Source organism: Thermobia domestica, chromosome 5 (genome assembly GCF_964235325.1).
Source record: "Thermobia domestica chromosome 5, izTheDome1.hap1.1, whole genome shotgun sequence".
Lineage (NCBI taxonomy): Eukaryota > Metazoa > Arthropoda > Insecta > Zygentoma > Lepismatidae > Thermobia > Thermobia domestica.
Window position 1 is genome coordinate 203,744,864 of NC_137458.1, and position 21,174 is coordinate 203,766,037.

Consider the following 21,174-nt stretch of genomic DNA (forward strand, 5'->3'; position numbering starts at 1 on the left):
CTCAAGATTTTTCTGAAATTTTTGTGGTTAGGCATGCAAAAATAACGTTTTCGGTTTGTACAGACTTTCTACTTTCAAACAAGACCAAAATCATTACAACTGGTCAAATAGTTTTTGAGATTTGGCTCTTTTTCAGAAACGGACAATTTGGAGAAATTCGCAACTTTTTGAACACCGTATATTTTCTGCAGTATCTATTTAAAAAAAAAAAAAAAAAACTTCCATATTGCAGTTGTTACCTAGACCACAGTACCTTTCAGTACAAAAAAAATCAGCGAAATCTGTGACTATGAAGCAACAAATGTTCCTTCAATCTCGTGAATTCATTGGAATGCCCCTTTTGCCCATCATAAACTCACTTGGCCGGGAATCGAACCAGGAATCCCATACACCAGAAGTGAGCCAGTGTGGCCCGCAGGAATTAAAATAAGCTGAAGAAATGAAGAAACTTAATAAAAAAAAAAAAAAAAAAAAAAAACAGTTTCCCATATTCATTTGAGTGCATGGCAATTTGACAGACCAATTTTTGACATTCAATCACGTTGTTCAGTTTGTGTTTTATACTACACGTTTCTGTGGTATTCCCTAACACTTAAGGCGAGAAGTCCCAAAATCAAATATTTTACTCAGAGGCCGACAGTAGAATACTGTCAATCACTGGTCTATTGAACAACACGTGAAGTGTGCATAACGCTTAAAGTATTAATGTGTTTTCAAAACCATTTTGCATTCACTTAATTAGTACGTATTGTAAAACGTTTAAAATATGTTATATACAGTTGTTTAAGTCTATAAAAAAAAGAGGAAACATTTCGAAAATCGAAAATTTAGAGGTTAGAACTCTGAAATGAACATTTGATATTTTGTTCCTACATTTTATGCCGTATTTTAATGTACAAAGGTGTACCAAAAGTGAGGTGAATTTTTGATTTACTGAAAAACGTCCAGAGATAAATATCCAAAACATTATCATGTTTGACACATGATATCACACTAACATTTAACATAGGAAACATTGCGGTCCAAACATGCATTCTAACGTAACACAAATCGTCCATGCCCTTTGCAAAGAAATGTTGCTCTAGGTTCCCTAACCAGGTAACCATAGCCTGTTGCGCCTCTGCTACCAGTGTATCAAAACTCTGCACACGGATGCTGACGTATGGTTGCTTTCAGCCTGTCCATGGATTGGCAGTACGTGTCTGCAGTAATGCTCGTATCCTTTGCCAGAAATTCAACATGAATAACACACTAATGGTACCAAAATGCAGTAGCCATTGTCTCCTTAGCCGGTGGTGATGACAAATGTTCCCATGGTATACTCTGGCATTTTGTTCAGGTGTCCATAGGGATATTGGGATTCATCGCCCGTTATGATGCGATGAAGGAATTTTCTTCGTGTGAGATGGGTCAGAGAAATGCCCATTCAAAGGTGCTTTTGGTACTCAAATGTTTTGGCAGCCAGTGCGCGCATACTTTTCTGAAGCCGAGCTGGTCATGGCCAGTACTCCTCACTGAACTGTATAAGATTTGGAATGCATCTGCAATGTTATGCAACCTCACTTTCTGTCTTCACGAATCATCGCATCAACGTCACACACATTATTGTTGATGATAGGCGGCGTTGCTGGTCTGCCACTTTTGTCACAGTCCTCCTACCGCTTGCAAATGCGTTTCATCACACATACACTTGTTTCTGCGACACAATGCTCTCTCTATAGACTTCCACCGATTTTTCTTGGCCCATAAAAAACTAGTGAAACCACGCACCTTTTCCTTGGAGTAATGTTCAGGTCGATGCTTCATCTTAAATTGCTTTAGATACCTGAGGGGTTGACGTAGAAGGCTATAATTAGCGTCATACTTCCCTCACCTTGGTATCTGCACCACACAAAAGCTCTGGATTTTAGAGACAAATTCACTTTATTTTTTGATATGCCTTTATATTTTCCCAGTTTTCACTTTTATTAACTGTTAGATGCTCTATAAAAGACCTTTAGAGTATAACTTGTGAACTAGTAGAAGGAACGGCTTAAAATTTGATATTTGGATCTTTTTGTTTCATAGAATTGAATCTCATTCACTAGCACCGATGTAATATGAATGACGCCGAGGGCTGAGGGAAATGGAAAATATGATCGGATCGAAACACGTGGGCATTTGTTAATTCGTACAGGTCACTGCGCTAAACTTTCTAGATCCTATTTCTTGCTATAGTATAGAGTTTTTACTAAAATAATTATTTTAAAAAGTGAATAAAAATTTAATAGATATTTTTCGAAAATTTTGTTCGGAGATAACTCATTTCATCACTAAAACATTTCTTTGTGGTTCTTTAGAAAGAAATCGATTATATTACAACATTTCATTCATATTGTCGCTCGAAAGTAAAAACTCATATTCACCAGTAAACTATACAGCAAACAAAATATCATTCCGCGCCAACGTGTCTCACAGCAACCAAACGACTTCTGTGGTTGGAAAATATAAACTACAAGTTCGTAGGAAGGAAGACAGACATTGAAAATAATTACATAAAGAAAGGCATGTGAAGTTATTTGCGTTATTAATAGAAACATTAAATAGTAGTTACATGAGTCAAGTTAACATTAATCATAAATATCAGAATTTGAAAGTAGCTCCACTCCGTCTTCCGCATTATCAGAATCACCTGAAGAAAAGTCCCCCTGCACATTTAGATGAAATAATTCTAATGAAATATTTCTGTTCATCTTTCCGCCTCCTTGCAGTAATGTTGCAGTAATGTTAACAATTAGCGAAGGTTACCACCTCTAGCATCACCACTTCTTCTTCCTCTATTATTATGATTATTTTCACTTATATTGCTTTTATTTTCTTTATCCCTTTCCACATTTTTCTCAGTTGTTCTCTCCGGACCTTGTTGCTCTCTTTGTAATAAACTTTCCATGCTTGTGTACTTTGGTTCACGTATTAAGCTGGTTACCCATTCTTTTGTTCAATGGATATTACTAGAACAAAGGTATGTTAGCGCATCTATATCATAATGAAATTATTAAATGTATCAATACTAAATCGATACCTAGGGACCACCCACATAAAAACACTGTAAACCATGTAGTGAAACATCCAAAATAGGTATTTTAAAAATCAGTACTCCATCAGTCGCTTAATATGTATTATAAATATTTGTGGGTGTTTTTATTATTATTGTAGTTATTTTTAATTTTTAAAACAGGGTTTGCGTGATTGTTGCCGTTCGATTCGCATTGGGAAAATTCTTGTAGAATCTGATGCTGACACCCATGAAGCTCGCGTAGTCTACGCACGTTTTCCAGAAGATATATCAAAGAGGAAGGTCTTACTAATGTATCCTATAATGAGTAAGTAGAATTTATTTACCTTCTCATTTTCAAATATGGTACAAGATGTTAAAACTTCAGAAAAATTTACTTAAGCAGGTTACGCTTCAAGAATTAATGCATGACAAATCCTACATTATAAATGTTAAAGTGATTGCGACTGCGTAACTTCCTAGGAAAGCTATAATATATATGTATGTTTACAACTGATGTGTTCACTTCCAGTTGAACTTCAAACATAGCTGAGGGCACAAATTGAAAAACGACTTAAAATCTGTAGAAGCATTCAAAAGATTCTTACCCAGTTGAAGTTGTTTACTTATAATTAGTTGTTGAGCATATGGAATACGTTTACATAATATATACAGACTCACTTGTAATCTTCCTTCAATATGTATTTTTAACCTACATTTCAATTGAACTAGCGGTCAATCTTCTTCAGGACAAACTGCTTGAATTATTTTCCTATGCAGATCGTACAACAAACAGTAAAGCTATATCTGGGTTGTCGAAACATGTCCAAGTCTCTTACGAAGTGTGGAAATTTTACGTCGGGTGTCCTCTAACATAAAAAGAAACATATTTGAAGCATATTATATTAGGATAAAGAACCCTTTATTAAGCACGGATAAGGGAAATATTTGAAAAGACTAGGATACTATTATTACTAATTACATTAGTAAAAACAAGTTTTAGAACTTAAAGTACTTTATTATAATATGTTTGACCGTTAAAAAAAATACAAAATTCATAAATTATGAATTGTAGAAGTTACGGAATTTGCAATGGTATTTGATCTGGCAACTCTGAACTTCAAGAAATTTGAAGCGCTCATCGGCTGGTGGATATAATTAATGTAAGATAATAGTAATGAGTGACTCCTACAAAAAACAAAATATTGGTTTAGTTTATTCATATATTAATAAGTTAAGAGCTCTTGACTAGTAAGATAAAAAGTTTCCGATTACCTCGTAAATGGACGCCTAATAATAATAATAATATGCTTTTTTTTTACCAGGTATTCGCATTCCGGAATTTTTCTCTGAAATTGGAAAATTTTGGCCATCCTTAATATATACATATGAAATCATAAGTCATTTTAATATTCTTGAAATCCTGAGTTGGTAATTTCGTTTGTATTGGACATCCACTAAAAAGAATTTTTCGTAGCATGACTTTCAAACAAAAGAGCCGTCGACACGACCGCAAGTCTTAATTATTATACACAGCCTGAAAGCATTCGTTGCTTACACTCGAACTTATTATGAAAATAATTTTAAATTCTGGTGAAACTAGAAAAGAAGGTTAAAGGGAATTAAGATAAGATACTAGCGCAAATCCAAGATCATGGAAGATCTAGTAAGTAAATCAGTAATATGTGAGATCAGTAAATATTTACTAGATGAATTCCAAACTTTCTGTTCTATTGTACAAATAGTGTGTCCATTTTATTCACTTTTCGTTGGTTTTCCAAATATGCGACAATGTTAAGTTCCTTCGCAACTTGTGTTGTTTTCAGCGGATTTAGGTAATTGCATCGTAAACAGCAGAACGACATTCGCGAGGTTATATATATATATATATATATATATATATATATATATATATATATAACCTTAATTATATATATATAACCTTAGGGTGGTCCTAAATTACATGGCGAATTTTCTTTATTTTATTTTATTTATTTATTTATTTATTTATTTTTTTTTTTTTTTTTCGAATTTCTTTGCTCCCAACCCCTAAATTGGTTCCATGTCGGACCCAATTTATCCATGAAAAAAAATGGGCTCAATCGAAGAATATTTAACCGATCCCCAAAGCGACCTAAAGTTTGAATGCATATCCAATATGTTAATATATAGGAAAAGTCTGGAATAAACCCTTCTTTCTTAAAAGCGGCTGAAGGGAAAGGGATCAAATCTTGGATACAGGGATTGGAAGTAATCCACATCTGACCCTGAGAAATAGCATGATGGCGGCCATTTTGAAGTCCGCAATTTTGTATTCGGATCCAAAATTTTAAATGGAAATAATGTTTTGTGACATTGTTTTTGGGTAACCTTTCATTATAAAAACATATCTTCCTATGTTTTCAAGTTATCTCTGGTCATTTAATTCTTTTTAGCTTTGAAATAATAGTTTATTATCTTTCGATATTGGTTTTTTTTTTTTTTTCTTTATAGGTTACTGAAATATTAATTAACTATTACATACATGTAACAAGGAAATAATTATATATGTTATATAATTACATCCCGTCGAAATACACACCAGCCTATATTGAAATTATTTATATGAAATGAAATTACATAAATAATATAATGAATGTTTAAAATGATAATAAAAGAAAGCTGAAGGCTGTGGATAACTAGCCAAATTCTACTGCATCATTAAGCCAATTTTTGTAGCATCTGGATACTTTTTTCTGTGTATTGTTTCTCTTTTTCGTCCTTTGTTAAAATGTTCCCGTATTCTTGTATCAGTTTCACACCTCTCTCTGCAACATCATTCACCACCACAATGTTTTTCAATATATTCAACCAACGTTGAAAGTTCACATCTTCTTTCCAAGTAGATGGGCATGTTTGCAGAAAATGTGTATTTATCGAAAATCTTGAGAAACATGTCTTCGAATCTACGGAAACGAAGTCTGAGAATTCTTTTTCTCTGAAGCTGTTGAGTTCTGCACTATTTATAGAGTATCACTTTATTTGGTTTTGTGCATCACATTCTTCTGTACTCCCTTTTATATTAAGAGCCATTTTTTCTTTCACATGTATAGCCCCCCCCCCCCCCCCTTCTTGTGACGCTCAAGTTTACACTGGATAAAATGGGCTTCAACCCTGCTTTACACTGGAAAGAACGGCAAACTATGGTTTAGCCCCTCCCTTGATCATATCCTGGATCCGCCACTGACAGATACCATAAGTGGTTTGCGAATTTTTTCACAGTACAATTGCTAATTTCTGGATCTACTTCCCTGTATTCGATTAATTTCTGTAAAAACTTGTAATCGTGATACGGAGCTTTCACAGCCAATAGTGCAAGGAACCAAGCTTGTAAATAGATTCGGACGAGGAAAATGCATAGTTTCTTGATTGAATTCTTTTCTTTTCTCGTCAGTTCAAATTGGTCTTGGAAAAAATATATCTTCAACGCATATATAGCCTTTGCCATCCACCGAGCATGGCTCACACCTCCAGGAATGCGAAACGAAACTTCTTGTGGAGGGGTGCCGCCTAGGAAGATCATGGCCAATTTTAATAATTCGCGATAGTCATCTCTATTATGTTTCTGATGTATCTGGTGTTGTATGAATTCCAACATATTGACACGGACATCTTCCGGGACATCATCTACCCCAGTTCGGTATGCTTTTATCTATTGACTACCAGGATTGCCCAAATCTCTTAAACAAAAGCACATCAGGCCCGGAACTTGTACTGGCAGCTGTAGCACCATCCATTACTGCGTGAAAGCTACTTTGAAGAACTAATTCAAATATGTGATGTCGACACGGTAGGTAGAGCAAATCACGATCAAAATTTCTTCTCAAGGTTTGCACACGCGCCTTTTATTCTGCCGGTATTGGTTGCAGTTGTATCGAAGCACAACGCCTGTATTTTCTGTTCTATGTCCCATTTCTCCACCGCTTCGTAAACAGCTGTGGCTTGTGCTTCTGTAGATGACGGTATTTCTGGGATGCCTAATAATTGTTCTTTGCCGTTAAAAGTTACAAATATCCCAAGTCTGTCAACTTTCCCTATTTTACTTGTAGCTAGAACTAGCTTGCCATCTCAGTGAAGCACCAAAGCATCAGAATCGGCGACATCAAATCTCCCTTTAATTTCTGCTTGCCTTTTCTCACGCATTTCTTTCCTGCGAAGTCGAATGGAAGAGCGATTAATAATTAAGCTTTCAATATTACAGTAAAAAGCTTCTGCTTCTGACACTAAAAGATGAACTGCATTGCGGTCGCTGATTTTGCATCTGTCCAGGACTTCGCACAAACGTGGAGTGAAAATATCCTGAGTACCTCTTGTACCCGAGGTACTTGGTTCACTCACCAACATTGGATCTCGTAACATGATTGGGTAGGAGTGGAATTGGAATCTGTATCTTCATTATCACTGCCAGACAATGTTGCTGACGAAACTGTGGCTTTTTCTTCGTAAGTTCGTTTTCTTCTTCCTTTATCCTACGTTCCTTTATTCTTTCTTCAGTTTCTTTAAGTTTGCGATCAATGCCACCCATATAACCTTGTCGTCCTTTCATGCGTTGCATTACTAAAAATTGCTTATCCTCTTCCTTCTTGATCATATCTAACGCGTTCTCCTGGGCAATATCAAACAAGTCATCTAGTTGGAAAATAAATGTCGCTCTTTTAGTTTCTTCCACATCAGTTTTTTCTGTGTAACCTTTTCTGTAAATCTTGCCATTCTTTGTATATTACTAGAACTTTCTCAATACAGTGATCACTTCGTTTTGTAGGAATTCGTGCCTTTTCCAAAAACTCAAGAACTTCCTTCACAATTAAAGTCGCACTTTTATGGTCAACTTAACTACACACACATTGAAAAATAAAACACTAAGTACTTGTCGTTTTGAAGGCAGTTTTGTTCCTACAATTTGGTTCCTAATAGGTCCAATGAGGGCGCATTCGTAGTCTTTGCGTAAACAGCGCGAAGCTGACTTCGGGGATAATGCCATTGCATTGCACAAATTGTTTACACTTCGTAAAAAACTACAAATTCAACAGCATTGTGTGCGAAGAAACTAAAACAAACAATCGCATAGGAAATCGTACTTTCTCGAAGCCTTCAAATAAACTGACTGAGCTGAGCATTGCTGTTATCGTTTCAGTGTTGCCAGATATGCATTTTACTAGTCCTCTTTCTAAGAGATAAATAACCATTCTGAATATTTTTTTCCAGTGATAAATTGGAACATATTGTTTAAATTATTGATTAGGAAAGAATCATATTTACTTTTTCTTGCACTGCAGAGAAACGAATGTGCATTCTTTTCTTTACTTTATGGTTTAATTCAAATAAGGGGAACTATTCAACAATCTTATAAATCTGCAGCCCGTACAGAGATATAAACTCACAGAATATTAAGTTTTATTACTTCGGAGCTTTTATTTTCCATAGTTGATAATTATTACATGTTCAGAGATAAGTGGAAAATAAAGGTAGACGTCTGTTTGTCGTCAAAAGCTACCTCTAAATGATATATCATACGAGGTCATTTCTATTTAAAATTTTCTGCCCGAATTCAAGATGGTGGACGTAAAGATATGCCTCATCTCGGTCACTACTCAGTAACAGGTATGGATCTACTTCTAAACCTCTGTCCAAGATATGATTCCTTTCCCTCAGCCATTTTTAAGTTACAAGAGTTTATTACAAACTTTTGCCATATATTATACATTGTAAATGCATTCAGATGTTTAGGTCGCTTGGGGGTCGGTTAAATATTCTTCGATTGAAACCATTTTTTTTCACAGATTAATTTGGTCCGACATGGAACCAATTTAGGGGTTGGGAGCAAAGAAATTCGGAAATCGAAAATTAAGGACCACCCTAATTATATATATATATATATATATATATATATATATATATATATATATATATATATATATATATATATATATATATATATATATATATATATATATACTAATTTTAATGGTGATGACACTGGGTCGAAAAAGTGTAACAGTTTTTTCAAGCCAGCCATCTTGAGTGAGGTTTTTCCTGGGTTTCCCTCATTCACACCAGTCGAATGCTGGGATGATACCTAAAATAATGGTCCCAGACCGCTTCCTTTCTTCCTTCCCTTTCATCGGATAGAGTGCCCTTCGAGGGACGTCATCCCTCATATACGTGACAGGCTAAATGGCCTTAGATGCCACCAGCCCAGAAATCTAATTCCTAATTCTAATCCTAAATTTAAATCACCATGACGGAATTTTCGGAACCAACGATTACTATGTATTCGTACACACTATATTGATGTTCCTAGCTCGTTGTGTGGAATTGAAACTGAGATTAAATTCATAGAAATAGATTTGACAAAGATTGTGTTTTGTCATTTTTTTTCTCAGGCGTATTTACTATCTCGTGAAAATATGAAAAGGAACAAACCAGAAATTTTCAAATTATATGTAACAAGGATAGTAGGGTAAAAATAACCGAAAATTTCTCACAACCCAGAACTAAATACTATTGAAATGATTTTTTGCTCTAACGTTAATGGGTATTGGTGCTCTTCATAGGCGAAATGCTAAAGCATGGCACTGTGCGAAAATTGTTCTATGAGTGCTTGAATTTTGGACCATAGTTTTCAACAAATTTTGCTGTTTGGATTTATGTAACACATTTGATATAACCATAATCATTGTTTACATGTATATTTTAGACTAGCAGCGTTCACCCCGCTTCGCTGGGGTCACCCCGGAACGCAATAAACCTTGTTAATTAGATAATTTTTACTTTTTCGCTTTCAAGTGATATGATAAAAACCATAGTAGATTGCAGTAAATGTTAACATTATATCGCCTGTCATTTATGTTAACCCGCCGAGTGACACGGTCATGTGGGTTGCATATAAATACGTTTATTTTTACCTATGATGAACTAACAAAGGATTTGTACGTTATGGACACTTGAATGGTCAATTATCTCAAGACACTGGTAATTGAAAATTAAAGTGATATGATAAAAACCATCTAGGGTCCAAATCCTAATAACCCCCCAAAAATGAAAGAAATTGGTTCAGCCGTATTAGCGTGATGAGGGAACAAAGGATTTGTGCGTTCTCTTTTATATATAAGATAGGTAAAATATATATGGAACATCCGTACATAGCTAAAATTATTTTGTTCATTTATTTTACATATTTATTTTACTTATATATAAAATATTTGGTGCTGTAGCATGCATGCTACCTCTATTTGCTGCGATAGGTTAAAATATGCATGCTAAGTGTGGACAGATATACCTTCAGATGATGCAGCAATTATAATTTACACATCCGTGCCTATACGATCGGTTTCAAAACCATGAAAATCATGTCATCCGTCAAACATCAGAAAACTGGAAAGGAATTCTTCGGAACTTGCAATTAAACAGAGTGCAATGCCTGTTATCAAGAGTAGACGAAGTTTAACCCACAGTCGTGAAATGACACAAAATACGTGGGACAGATGGATTCAATGTGTACATATATTTGGAGAAATGCATTCTGCTATGACATTTTTAATTGGAACTGAACGCCAACAGAGTGCACAACATTGTGAGTTATTGCGATCATGAATGAAGAGGGACCGGAGTGATTGAAGCCTTATGATAGAGTGACTGACTAAGCGTCAACCTTTTTCAGTATACGACTCATCGCTGCGCAATGTAGCCACTGGCGTTATAGTAGTAGTTGACAACAAAGTGAACTGTAACGATGTAGATGTTGTTGGTAACGTAGTACATCAGAAGTTGGATGGCAAACCTTGGAATGCCGTTAGATTGAAGAAGACTGACCTAGCAAAAATATCACAGATGTAGGAAAAGTTCACATTGGTAATGGTATTCACTATTTCGACAATTCAACTCTCTTCTGGCGACTTAGTACTCTCGTTGAGCTCGAGCACACACCATCCCAGTGTTTTACACATGAACTCACTCCCACACCACCAAAAGCTGTACTAATTCATTCACTTATGAAAGGATTTGAGAGCGTTACACCGCAGGCATCTGAGGAACCTGAACTATCAGAATCATTCGTTATTGATGGCGGATGTTGCTTCGTCACGTAGTATTGTATAAACTCCATTTATGGATGGATGTGCTTCAGTCATACTGCAATTTTTATGTCAGCATTTTCATATTCCATGCATAATAGTATTTTACGGGTACACAAATGGTCTCTTTACCAAAGATCATGAACATCAACGCCGAAGGATTCATCCTGCAGCATCCGATGTGAAAATTTTATTGAGCGCACCAGCATACGATAACCAGCAAACTTTTCTTTTAAACAATAAAAACATTAATCACCTAATAGATTTGTTGTCTACAGAGTTGAGAGCAAATGGTCACATCATCTACAGAGCACAGAATGATGATATCTTAATTATTTCGAATGCAATTAGTATGGTTTGTAAGAAGGAACAAGTTACAGTTGTGGCGGATGACACGGATGTACTGATGATGCTACTGTATCATGCTGTTGACTCGGTGGGTAAAATTTTCATGAAATCACTTGCAAAGGGGAAGGGCATGAGCAGAAACCACTCTATGATGTCAGAAGTTTCCAACGTCACATTGGACCACTCGTTTGCATTTATCTCCTGTTCATTCATGCAGTTACCGGGTGTGATACAATGTCAGTACCCTACAAACAAGGAAAAGGAAAAGTTCTGAAGACAATTCAAAATAATGTAACCGCTCAAGAATGTACAGAATTATTATTATTGTTATTATTATTATTATTATTATTATTATTTATTTATTTATTTATTTATTTATTTATTTATTTATTTATTTATTTATTTATTTAGATAATTCGTCAGTGGATTGAGTCTCAAAAGCAGGCAAGCAATTCTTCGTCATTTTGTATGGTGGTACACAAACTGACGATGTCCCTCTAGTTCGTTACACAACTTACATGCGAATGACAGCAGTAGCGTCGAGACCAGTTTCCGAGTAGCCCCCACCCCGAGCCGTGCTTTTTCACTTGTTAAGAACTTACATGCAAGTACAGCAATGGAAAACTTTATCAACAACATAAATAGATCCTCTTGAATGACGTTGGGTACTCAAAAGTCAGCATCTTTATCCGAAAACAATTGATGAACCTCCAGCATTTGATTCCATCTTAAAAGTTGTACGTTGTCAGTGCAAAGCGCTGGGAAGAAAATTATGTAGTAGCACGAGCTGCTCCTACAGAAAACATAGATTAAAGTGTATGTCTGCAAGTCGATACTGCTATGGCGATGGCTGCACTAATGATCGTGAAAGTATAAGAATTTCCGTAGGCGATTCATCAAGCGTAGAAAAGAAACGTAAAAAAGTGCCCTTAAATTCACAATCAAACAATGTGCTAATGTGCGTCGGTATACCGGATCGCTGAAGTGTGCGTACCGTAAACTCTGAATTCTTGAACAAATCCGCAATGAACGCTCGGGGACGTGTGTGAATGCATATCAGTACTGTACATAATGTTAAAAAAAAGTGTATGGTGTAACAATAAGAATTCATAAAAAGTAGAGCTTATATTAAAATAAATACACAATTAAACTTAGAAACCTCTAGCAAGAAAAGTGATCAAAATTTGTTTTATTAGTGAACCGAACACGGAACGGGTCATTAGGACTCGCATGCACAGAGGTGAAAGAGGAATAAATACTGGCAAGGAATGCAATCAAGACAGCATATAGACAATAACTTCACAAACAAAATAAATAATAACTGATAATTGGGTTGCAGTTACTTGCATGCAAGGCTCAGAAACAAGAAATGAAACATTGAAATCAATGAAACATAAAGTTATAAGAGAATTCAAAGAAGTATTTTGTGTTTAAATAAAATAATAACAAGTTCATACAAGGTAAAAACGGGTAATGGCATATAAGTTATACTAAAATGGGAATTCAGATATATATATTTCAATTACTTTTACAGTAAGAAATCAGGAAACAATAATTCGAATTTTTTAAGTTGACTCAGGGGCAATATGGTGAAAGCGCTGGGGAGACTTTATTTTTACAAAATTGCAAATTACGTTTGAAAATGTTGAACTTTTATTCTCATCCATGTTTACCTCGTGGCTCAGATGCATATTTTACCATTTGTCTTATCGTGCCGTACTTTTGAGTCGCCCTGTGTACAACCATCTGTACCAGTATTGAAATTTCAACACATTTTGACTATAAATAGCCACTGTCTTATTACGGACGAAATATATATTGCGCTTCATGCATAAAACAACTTTTGTGTGTACTAACTGGTATTACTTTAATAGCAGCATTTGTTTGGAAACGCAATTTTGAGTTACAACTTTAACCCGGAGTATCTCGAATTTCGCAAACTTCCAGATTTTAGCATTCTCTTGTTAATTCACTCATAGCTACCCGATCTCATATCCCAAAAATTATTTCAATAGTATTTACTTCCGGGTCAACCTCTAATTTTATCCTACTAGGAATATAGTTCCATGTTTTATGACCATAGCCATGTGTTGAAGTCGAAGTGTACATTTTACAGAATCCCAATAGAAATTTAAAGCAAGAGAATAAATATTTTACACTGTACGTGTAGTGAAGCTACTCGGAAAATAAAGAGGGATGGGATACCGTGATAGTATTCATTAAAATGCTCTTTAAATTTATTATCGTAGCAAAAGACTGTTGCTTAATCTAAACATGTTATTGTAGACACAGGTGCTGTTGTTAGTAATAGAGAATATTAATTGATTATATTATTGTCCACAGGTACAGGAAACACAGTAATTAAGTCAGTAACTGTTCTAAAAGAACATAACGTTAAGGAAGATAATATTATCTTGGCAAACTTATTCTGTACACCTTTTGCTGTGCAAACTGTAACATCGGCGTTTCCTCAGGTAAGGGATTATTACGGTACTTTAATCACATTTCTACCGTCTGAATACATTGCAGTGAACATGTAAAGAGTAGATAGATTCTGCTGTAAATATGACATTCACTCTTGTGATTCCTAACTTTATAAGTAGAACATAAAATATTAGCTTATAATGTAAAATATTTTGGTTAACGAAAGTTACCGATCTCCCTTTTTCTTCCCTTCTTTCTTTTTTCTTCTTTAAACATTATTTCTTAAGAGTTATGTAAGTAATTGTACAGTTTTGAGAGATGTTTATACACTATAGGTCGTACGAAATTGCAGTGCATGTGAATTTTTAGAACAGTATCTTATTATTAAATTTATAACGTGTAATTGGTTGTTTTAAAATTTAAGAATTTTAGGTTATTAAAAACCTTTTCTATTTAGCAGGCGTATTTACTATCTCGTAAATTAGAACCTTCCTGCCTGTTTATTTAAACAGTTTCTCTATTTTCATTTTTATTTTGATTACTGTGCTTAGATTTTCTTCAGGTTATTTTGTGCAGTAATTTTTGACTTCCCTAAAAGAAAATTGTGTTGAGCGTTTATTGTATGTTCCGCTATCGTTGGTTTTTCTATGTAGACATCTCTAGTGCCCTAATGTGCTCCTTTAACCTTTCCAGTAGATTTTTTCCTGCCGGCTCGTACCGGTCTTCACAATTCTTAGACTTAAATTTGATTTGTGATTTATTTATTATTATTTTTTTTTTTTTTTTAAATCAGACAGAACATGAAATTTCAAACGATCAATATGAATTCCTTTTTCTTCCCCTTCTGATTTCAAAACCACCGTTACTATATTCTTATATTGAAAATATTCATTTGCAGATAAATATTCGAGAGTGAATAATTAACCTGTATGATTATTTTGATATGAAACCTTGTGGACTGTTTTTATATCAGTATATGTTCAAATTCAAATTTGACTTATGTTCAAATTACTTATGACTCTGTTTCACTATGTAACAAAAGTCAGAAGTCTTGTGTTAATTAAGGTTTTTGATTATGTATTGATCGCACGGATTTGCGGTTGGGGCTAAAATAATTTTTAGGGCCAATTGTGCAGTTCAGAATTCCATATTAAGCATAAGTAAATTATTTTCCGCCAACTTTGACCTTTTCATATCAATGATAGTAATATCCCACTGTGAGTGCACTTTGCGATATTAATAGTATAGAGTCTTAGAAATGTATTGTGAAATGATGGTTCATCATCTCTAAATATTTTAAATCCCAAACATGAATTAGAAGTAGTAATCTCCTTTCGTTTTGTGATAGTATTGTGAGCCTAATTTTTCATCATTTGGTGGGGGGTACTACTTCAATTGCTCGACTGTGTAGGCGGCCCTGAATATTATTATCAAATGTTTATTTGTACCTCTCAATAATTTGATCCTGCAATTTATGAAGGTTACCCTGTCTTGTTTTAACTTTGTAGTGTAAAGAACTACTAATAAGGCATTGATTTTTTTTTTCGAAAGTGACCCAGTATCAAACATTTTTTTTTTTTTTTTTTTTTTTTGTATGATGGTACTTTGTTAGGTGATAACAGATATTTGACGTTATAAATGTGCTCACTAATACATACAATGTACACACACCATTAGCAAAGCCTCGACCAAGAATAGACGTCAATTGTATGCAACCATTAGAAATCATTGGCCACGTAGTATTTTCCACGCCAATAGAAGAATATATATATATATATATATATATATATATATATATATATATATATATACGAAGTGCACACCAAACATGCGTCCCGTTCTGTTCTAATTTCTAAGGACAAGGACAAGAACAAGGAAATATAGGGAACTAACCTATATCTATTTCTGAACAAACTCTCCCTCTTTATTTGATACACAGTTGCTATCGCTCCGTCCATTTTGTATAGCATGTGACATAGTCATCTTTGGGGATATATTTCAGATACTAAAAAAAATGCACTTCCCAGGGATGATCTACTGGCAAAATGGCGTCCACAAAGAGAATCTTTGAGTCTAAGAACAATCAGAAGTCACCCGAGTCTAAATCTGCTGAGTGAAATGGGTGTGACAGAAGTTCAGTACCATGGTCAGCCAAGAATGAGGTCACAACATTAGCACGGTGTAGTGGTGTATTGTCCATTTGAAGGATGGTTGTGGTCGTTTCTCGTCAATTTTAGCAAAAATTTTGGATTCAAAAGTGTACGGAAACAATAGTCCGTATGGCCTTTCGCAGCAAGGTGGGACAATATGATTCCCTGGGAATCCCAGAAGATAGTGGCCGGCACCTTCTCATTGGGTGCCACCTGACGGAGCTGTTTTAGTGAGTGGTGAATCTCTGTGTTTCCACTGCATCGTCTGCCTTTTGTTTTTTGGTTGGATAATGAAATCTGTGATTTATCCATTGTGACATTTCCAAGAAGTTGCGTTCCTCTCTTCTCAAGCGTGTCAAATTAGCAGCACTTGATCGAATCCTTGCGTCTTTTTGATCGTCATTAAGCAATCGTAGAAACCAGCGAGAAGAAACTTTTCTTAGGCCCAGTTCGTGTGTAATTATTCGTTTTGTTAGCTCCAGTGTATTACAGATCCAGATTGTGCTCGTACATGGTGACACCTATCTTCTACAGGGTGTCTATTATGTAGTGGTATGTATTCCTGGATTTACTCCTTTTTTCTCCTTTCCGTATTAATCCTTTTTACCTTGCCACTGAGGAAGGAACCAGCTGAGAGTTCCGAAACGTCAAAACCTTTAAATTTTTCAAGGGAGGATTCATTGGTAAGTAGCCAATTTTTTTGTTAACCGTGTCCGTATGTTTTCTTGAGACTTTTTCGTTTCCTCCCAGTTCGTTCATTCCACCATTTCATTCATTCTGATCATCACAGTCTCCTTTTGCCTACACTGCATATACGTGGGACGTAAAACTGAAAGATTTCATTCAATTTTTCTTCCCTGTAAGAAAAGTCCTGAGAACAGTTACTAGTTTGTTTAATAGAAGTTTATGGATACTATCTGGCTTAACTTCTGCAAAATATCTGGAAATATATATATATATATATGTATATATATTCTACACAGCAAATTACCATGCCACTTATCAGATTGTATACTTCGTCTACATTTTTGCATACACCACAATGTTAGTTTTACTATTTGAACAGTTCAAAATATGTCCTCTTACCATTTCGTCTAAGTTAAAATACAGACTTCATCAACTTTCTCTACTTTCATTCAGTATACAATGTCAAATTTCTCAGATAATATGTCTGAGGAAGGCTATGTTACATAGCAAAAACTGTAACACAAATATATAATCTTAAAATATATACACTGCTTTGGTCAGTTGGATTTTATTAGCAATCTTGAATTTTCCAAAGCTACAATGAATAATTTACAAATTTCTCCTTGCGAAATACTCCTCAACTGTATATAATGGTTTGAATTTTCCAGATATTGAATTGTAATGGTGCGTAATTAAGAAATTTCTGTAAGATCTTTCAATATTTATGCGTACTTAGCTTTTATAGAACAGAAACTACCAGAAAGCGCGAAAATGCAAAGTGACATATGCTGTAAAGTAGTCTGTAGAGTTGAGCGCTTTACCACTGAGTAACCGTAGCTCTAGAAATCTAAAGAATGAATGATTGAGTGTATAAGAAAAATAAAGTGAATGATTCAGCATGTACGGTTATTTATTTTTTCACGTTGTATAATTTCATTAGTTACATTTAAAAAAAAAAACAAAAAAAACGAAAGCACTAGAAAACTAAACACCACTCATTCTAGCTTTGGAACTTCATGTATAAAATAAAATAAAAAAAAAAAAAAATCTCACCAAAGCATATATTATTTAATAAATAATTTCGTTGCAGTTGCGGTAAAGTATCTTTGCCTTCATCAGACACATTATGATATATTAATGTGTCTGATGAAGGCAATTATACTTTGTCAAAACGTTAATGATATTATAACGGTATTTATTAAATAGTATATGCTTTGGTTAGATTTTTATTTTTTATTTTATAGAAAACTAAATTCAGCTAAGATATTATTTTGTGTTTGATAAGCGTAAATATTATTATTATTCTCGAATAAAAGTACTTCTGACATTGTTAAAAGATGCCTCTTTTCTTTCCAGTTGACCATTTTGACATCAGAACTTCATGAAATAGCACCAAATCACTTTGGTCAAAGATATTTTGGAACTGATTGAAAGTCAGTTAGTCTTTCATGTAAGTCCAACCTTCTATTATTTCAGTTAAGAATAACTTACAAGGTAGTTTCTAATATTAACAATTAAAAATCCATTTCCGATCTATTTAGTCCATTTCTAGATCTAAAACACGATAAAAAAAATTGACAAAAAATAATTTCAGACCCGCACTGAAAAAAAAAAAAAAATAGTTGAATTTGAAAATATTGGCAGTTAGATTCAAGCAAATAATAAATTGGATACCAGTGTTACTGGCATTACAGTCCACGAAGCATATTATGCTCGACCAGACAGCTTTTGTTTGGGTAATGTACGGTCATTACGTCAGCCATTATTTCTGGCTTTCTCAACCAAAGTTCAAATAGCTCTCCAGTTGCCCGACGATGTTTGGCCATCAAATAATGTGTGCTCCTACTGCGAATCTAATCACATGCAATAAAGGCGTGATGCGAACCACACGGCTTCACAGAAGCACCACTAGCTAGATTCTGTATAAATATTTTAAGACGTGGAAATCTAAATTGAGTATTGACGTGATAATCTATAACTATATTTCTATGCCTCGTCTTGTAATAAGTTCTTATACACAATGAGCTCTTTATATAGTTATGAAATTAATAGAAACAAATTAACAAAATGCATCTTATCTGAGTAAATGGTGCTGAACCACTTTTAGCCTGTAGAAATTCTTTTGCTCATCATGAGATTGAGCCATGTAACTCGTGACTTGTTTCAAGAGCAATAGTAGACCATTCACCATTCAAGTCAAGACATCAGCGATGATGTAGGAGGAAATCAATGTCGAATTCGCTGCTCTTGACCGTCGATATTCAGTAATGTTTAAGTCTTGGGATTGAGAGGAGATATTGAGGTTCAAGACTGTCTCGTTGTTAGGGAACAACATACATTGGACAGCTGTTCACCTAAATATCTATATAATCACTGGCAGCCATTCAGGATCAACAGCATAACGCGAACTTGAGGCTCATACCAGCACACAGCGGCCGCTATGTTTTACAGTAGGAAGTAGACAGTCCAGAGCGTATAACTTTTTGGACTCTGTCTGTTAGAAATAAAGAGAAAGATTACTCATGTCACTTTTTTAGTCTTTCCAATCATCGACTGGCCATGTTTTGTTGATGGAACATTTTTTTCATTACTGCGTTGGCGGCGGACATCAGAGGTTTCGAAATCGCAGCCCTGTCGCAGATGTTCAAGCGATGCATCTCTCATCGTACGTGATTGGGGTTTCGGTCGTTTCAGTCATTTCAGATGTTGATTAAGTTGTGCTGCATTAACTCAACTAATCTTGTGACAGTACTTTGCAATGTTTGGAAATTCCTCTCAGCTAGGCTTGGTTTCCATCTGCGATTCCTCTTTGATGATGTCTTCCCACATCGTTTTAGACATAGTTGTTCTCAGTACATCTAATGCACGGCGGTCTGGCAAACACTTACATTAGCCAGCCATTCATTTAAAGTTTGCTGTCTTTGAGAGTCTGAGAAGTCTTTCATTTTGCATCACCAACGTCTGGCCTATTGCAGACACGAAACGTACTCCAGCATCTCGCGTACTGCTCACTTTGATAACTACTTGTATGTCATGTAAGGAATGAATAGCATCAGTATATACTGGCTAATATATTTGGTCTAGGAATTAATTCGTGCGGTTGGTACGCACACATTGAAGCTGTACTACAAACACAAAATACATAAATACCTTAAGAAAAATATTGTCCATCGCTAGCCACCACTTTCGCCCATCTGTCAGGCAATGTACGGATTCCGTGGCGAAAGAAGTCCTCATCCTTGGAAGCGATCCAGTCAGAGACCCATGTTTCGATATCTTCTGAAGAAGTAAACCGCTGTCCAATCAAATCGTTGTTCATGCAATCGAACAAGTAGTAGTCCGAAGGAGCAACGTCTAGTGAATACGGCGGGTGGGATGAAACTTCCCATCCGACATTTTCTAAATAGGTTTTGACCGGTTTTGCGACATGTGGGCGAGCGTTATCATGTTGAACAATAAGTTTATCATGTCTGTTCTCCCATTCTGGTCGTGTTCTGGCCAGAGCTTGCTTCAAACGCATTAATTGTCGTCGATAACGTTCTCCATTCATAGTTTCACCCGGTTGCAGCAGCTCATAGTACACCACACCTTTCATATCCCACCATATGCACAGCATAACCTTTGCACAGTGAATATCTCGTTTTGGTCGTGATGGACCTGGTTCACCTGGTTTCACCCAGGCCTTTTTTCGTTTAGGGTTCTCGTAATGGATCCACTTCTCATCACCCGTAATAATTCGATGCAGAAACCCCTTTCTGCTCTGTCGTTGAAGCAGCAATTCGCAAATGGTTTTTCGTCTTTCAACGTCTCTGTCTTTCAATTCATGTGGAACCCAATGTGACATCTTTTGAATCATTCCCATGACTTTCAAGCGTTTGGAGACTGTTGTTTGATCAACGCCTAATGCTGCTGCAAGTTGTTCCTGCGTTTGACACGAATCCTGCTCGAGCAATGCTGTCAATTCTTCGTCTTGAAATTTTTTTGGCTGTCCAGCTCGCTCTTGGTCTGCCAAGCCGAAATCACCACTTCTAAACCGTGCAAACCACTTCTGACACGTTCGCTGAGCTAGAGCATGGTCACCATACACTTCCACCAAAATACGATGACTTTCAGTCGCACTTTTCTGCATGTTAAAGTAATGCAGCAGGACACCCCGCAAAAACACTTTATCAGGCACAAATTGCGCCATGTTCACTTAACTACAAACTGGTGTTGTTGACGCTTTAATCCACTGCCCTATACTACGAACGATACGCGATGACAGGGGTTTGCAACACATGTGTGGATACACGGAACTGTGGGACGCTCCGTTCGTTGCGCCATCTCTTGTCCACCCGCACGAATTAATTCCTAGACCAAATAGATTTTGCATACTGGACGAGTAGGGAATTTGAATATACAAAACTATTTATGATAAGTC

The 21,174-nt window shown here is 35.5% G+C and overlaps 1 protein-coding gene across 1 annotated transcript in view; it reads left to right on the forward strand.

The window, feature by feature from the left end:
* Positions 1-21,174, forward strand: part of kri (uracil phosphoribosyltransferase krishah) — a 71,839-nt gene that overhangs the window by 41,184 nt on the left and 9,481 nt on the right. Inside the window, exons 4-6 of the mRNA XM_081759601.1 lie at positions 3,218-3,362; positions 13,837-13,967; positions 18,111-18,204. Coding sequence (XP_081615727.1) covers positions 3,218-3,362; positions 13,837-13,967; positions 18,111-18,185 — 351 coding nt within the window. The 3' untranslated portion in view covers positions 18,186-18,204. The remainder of the gene's footprint in view (positions 1-3,217; positions 3,363-13,836; positions 13,968-18,110; positions 18,205-21,174) is intronic.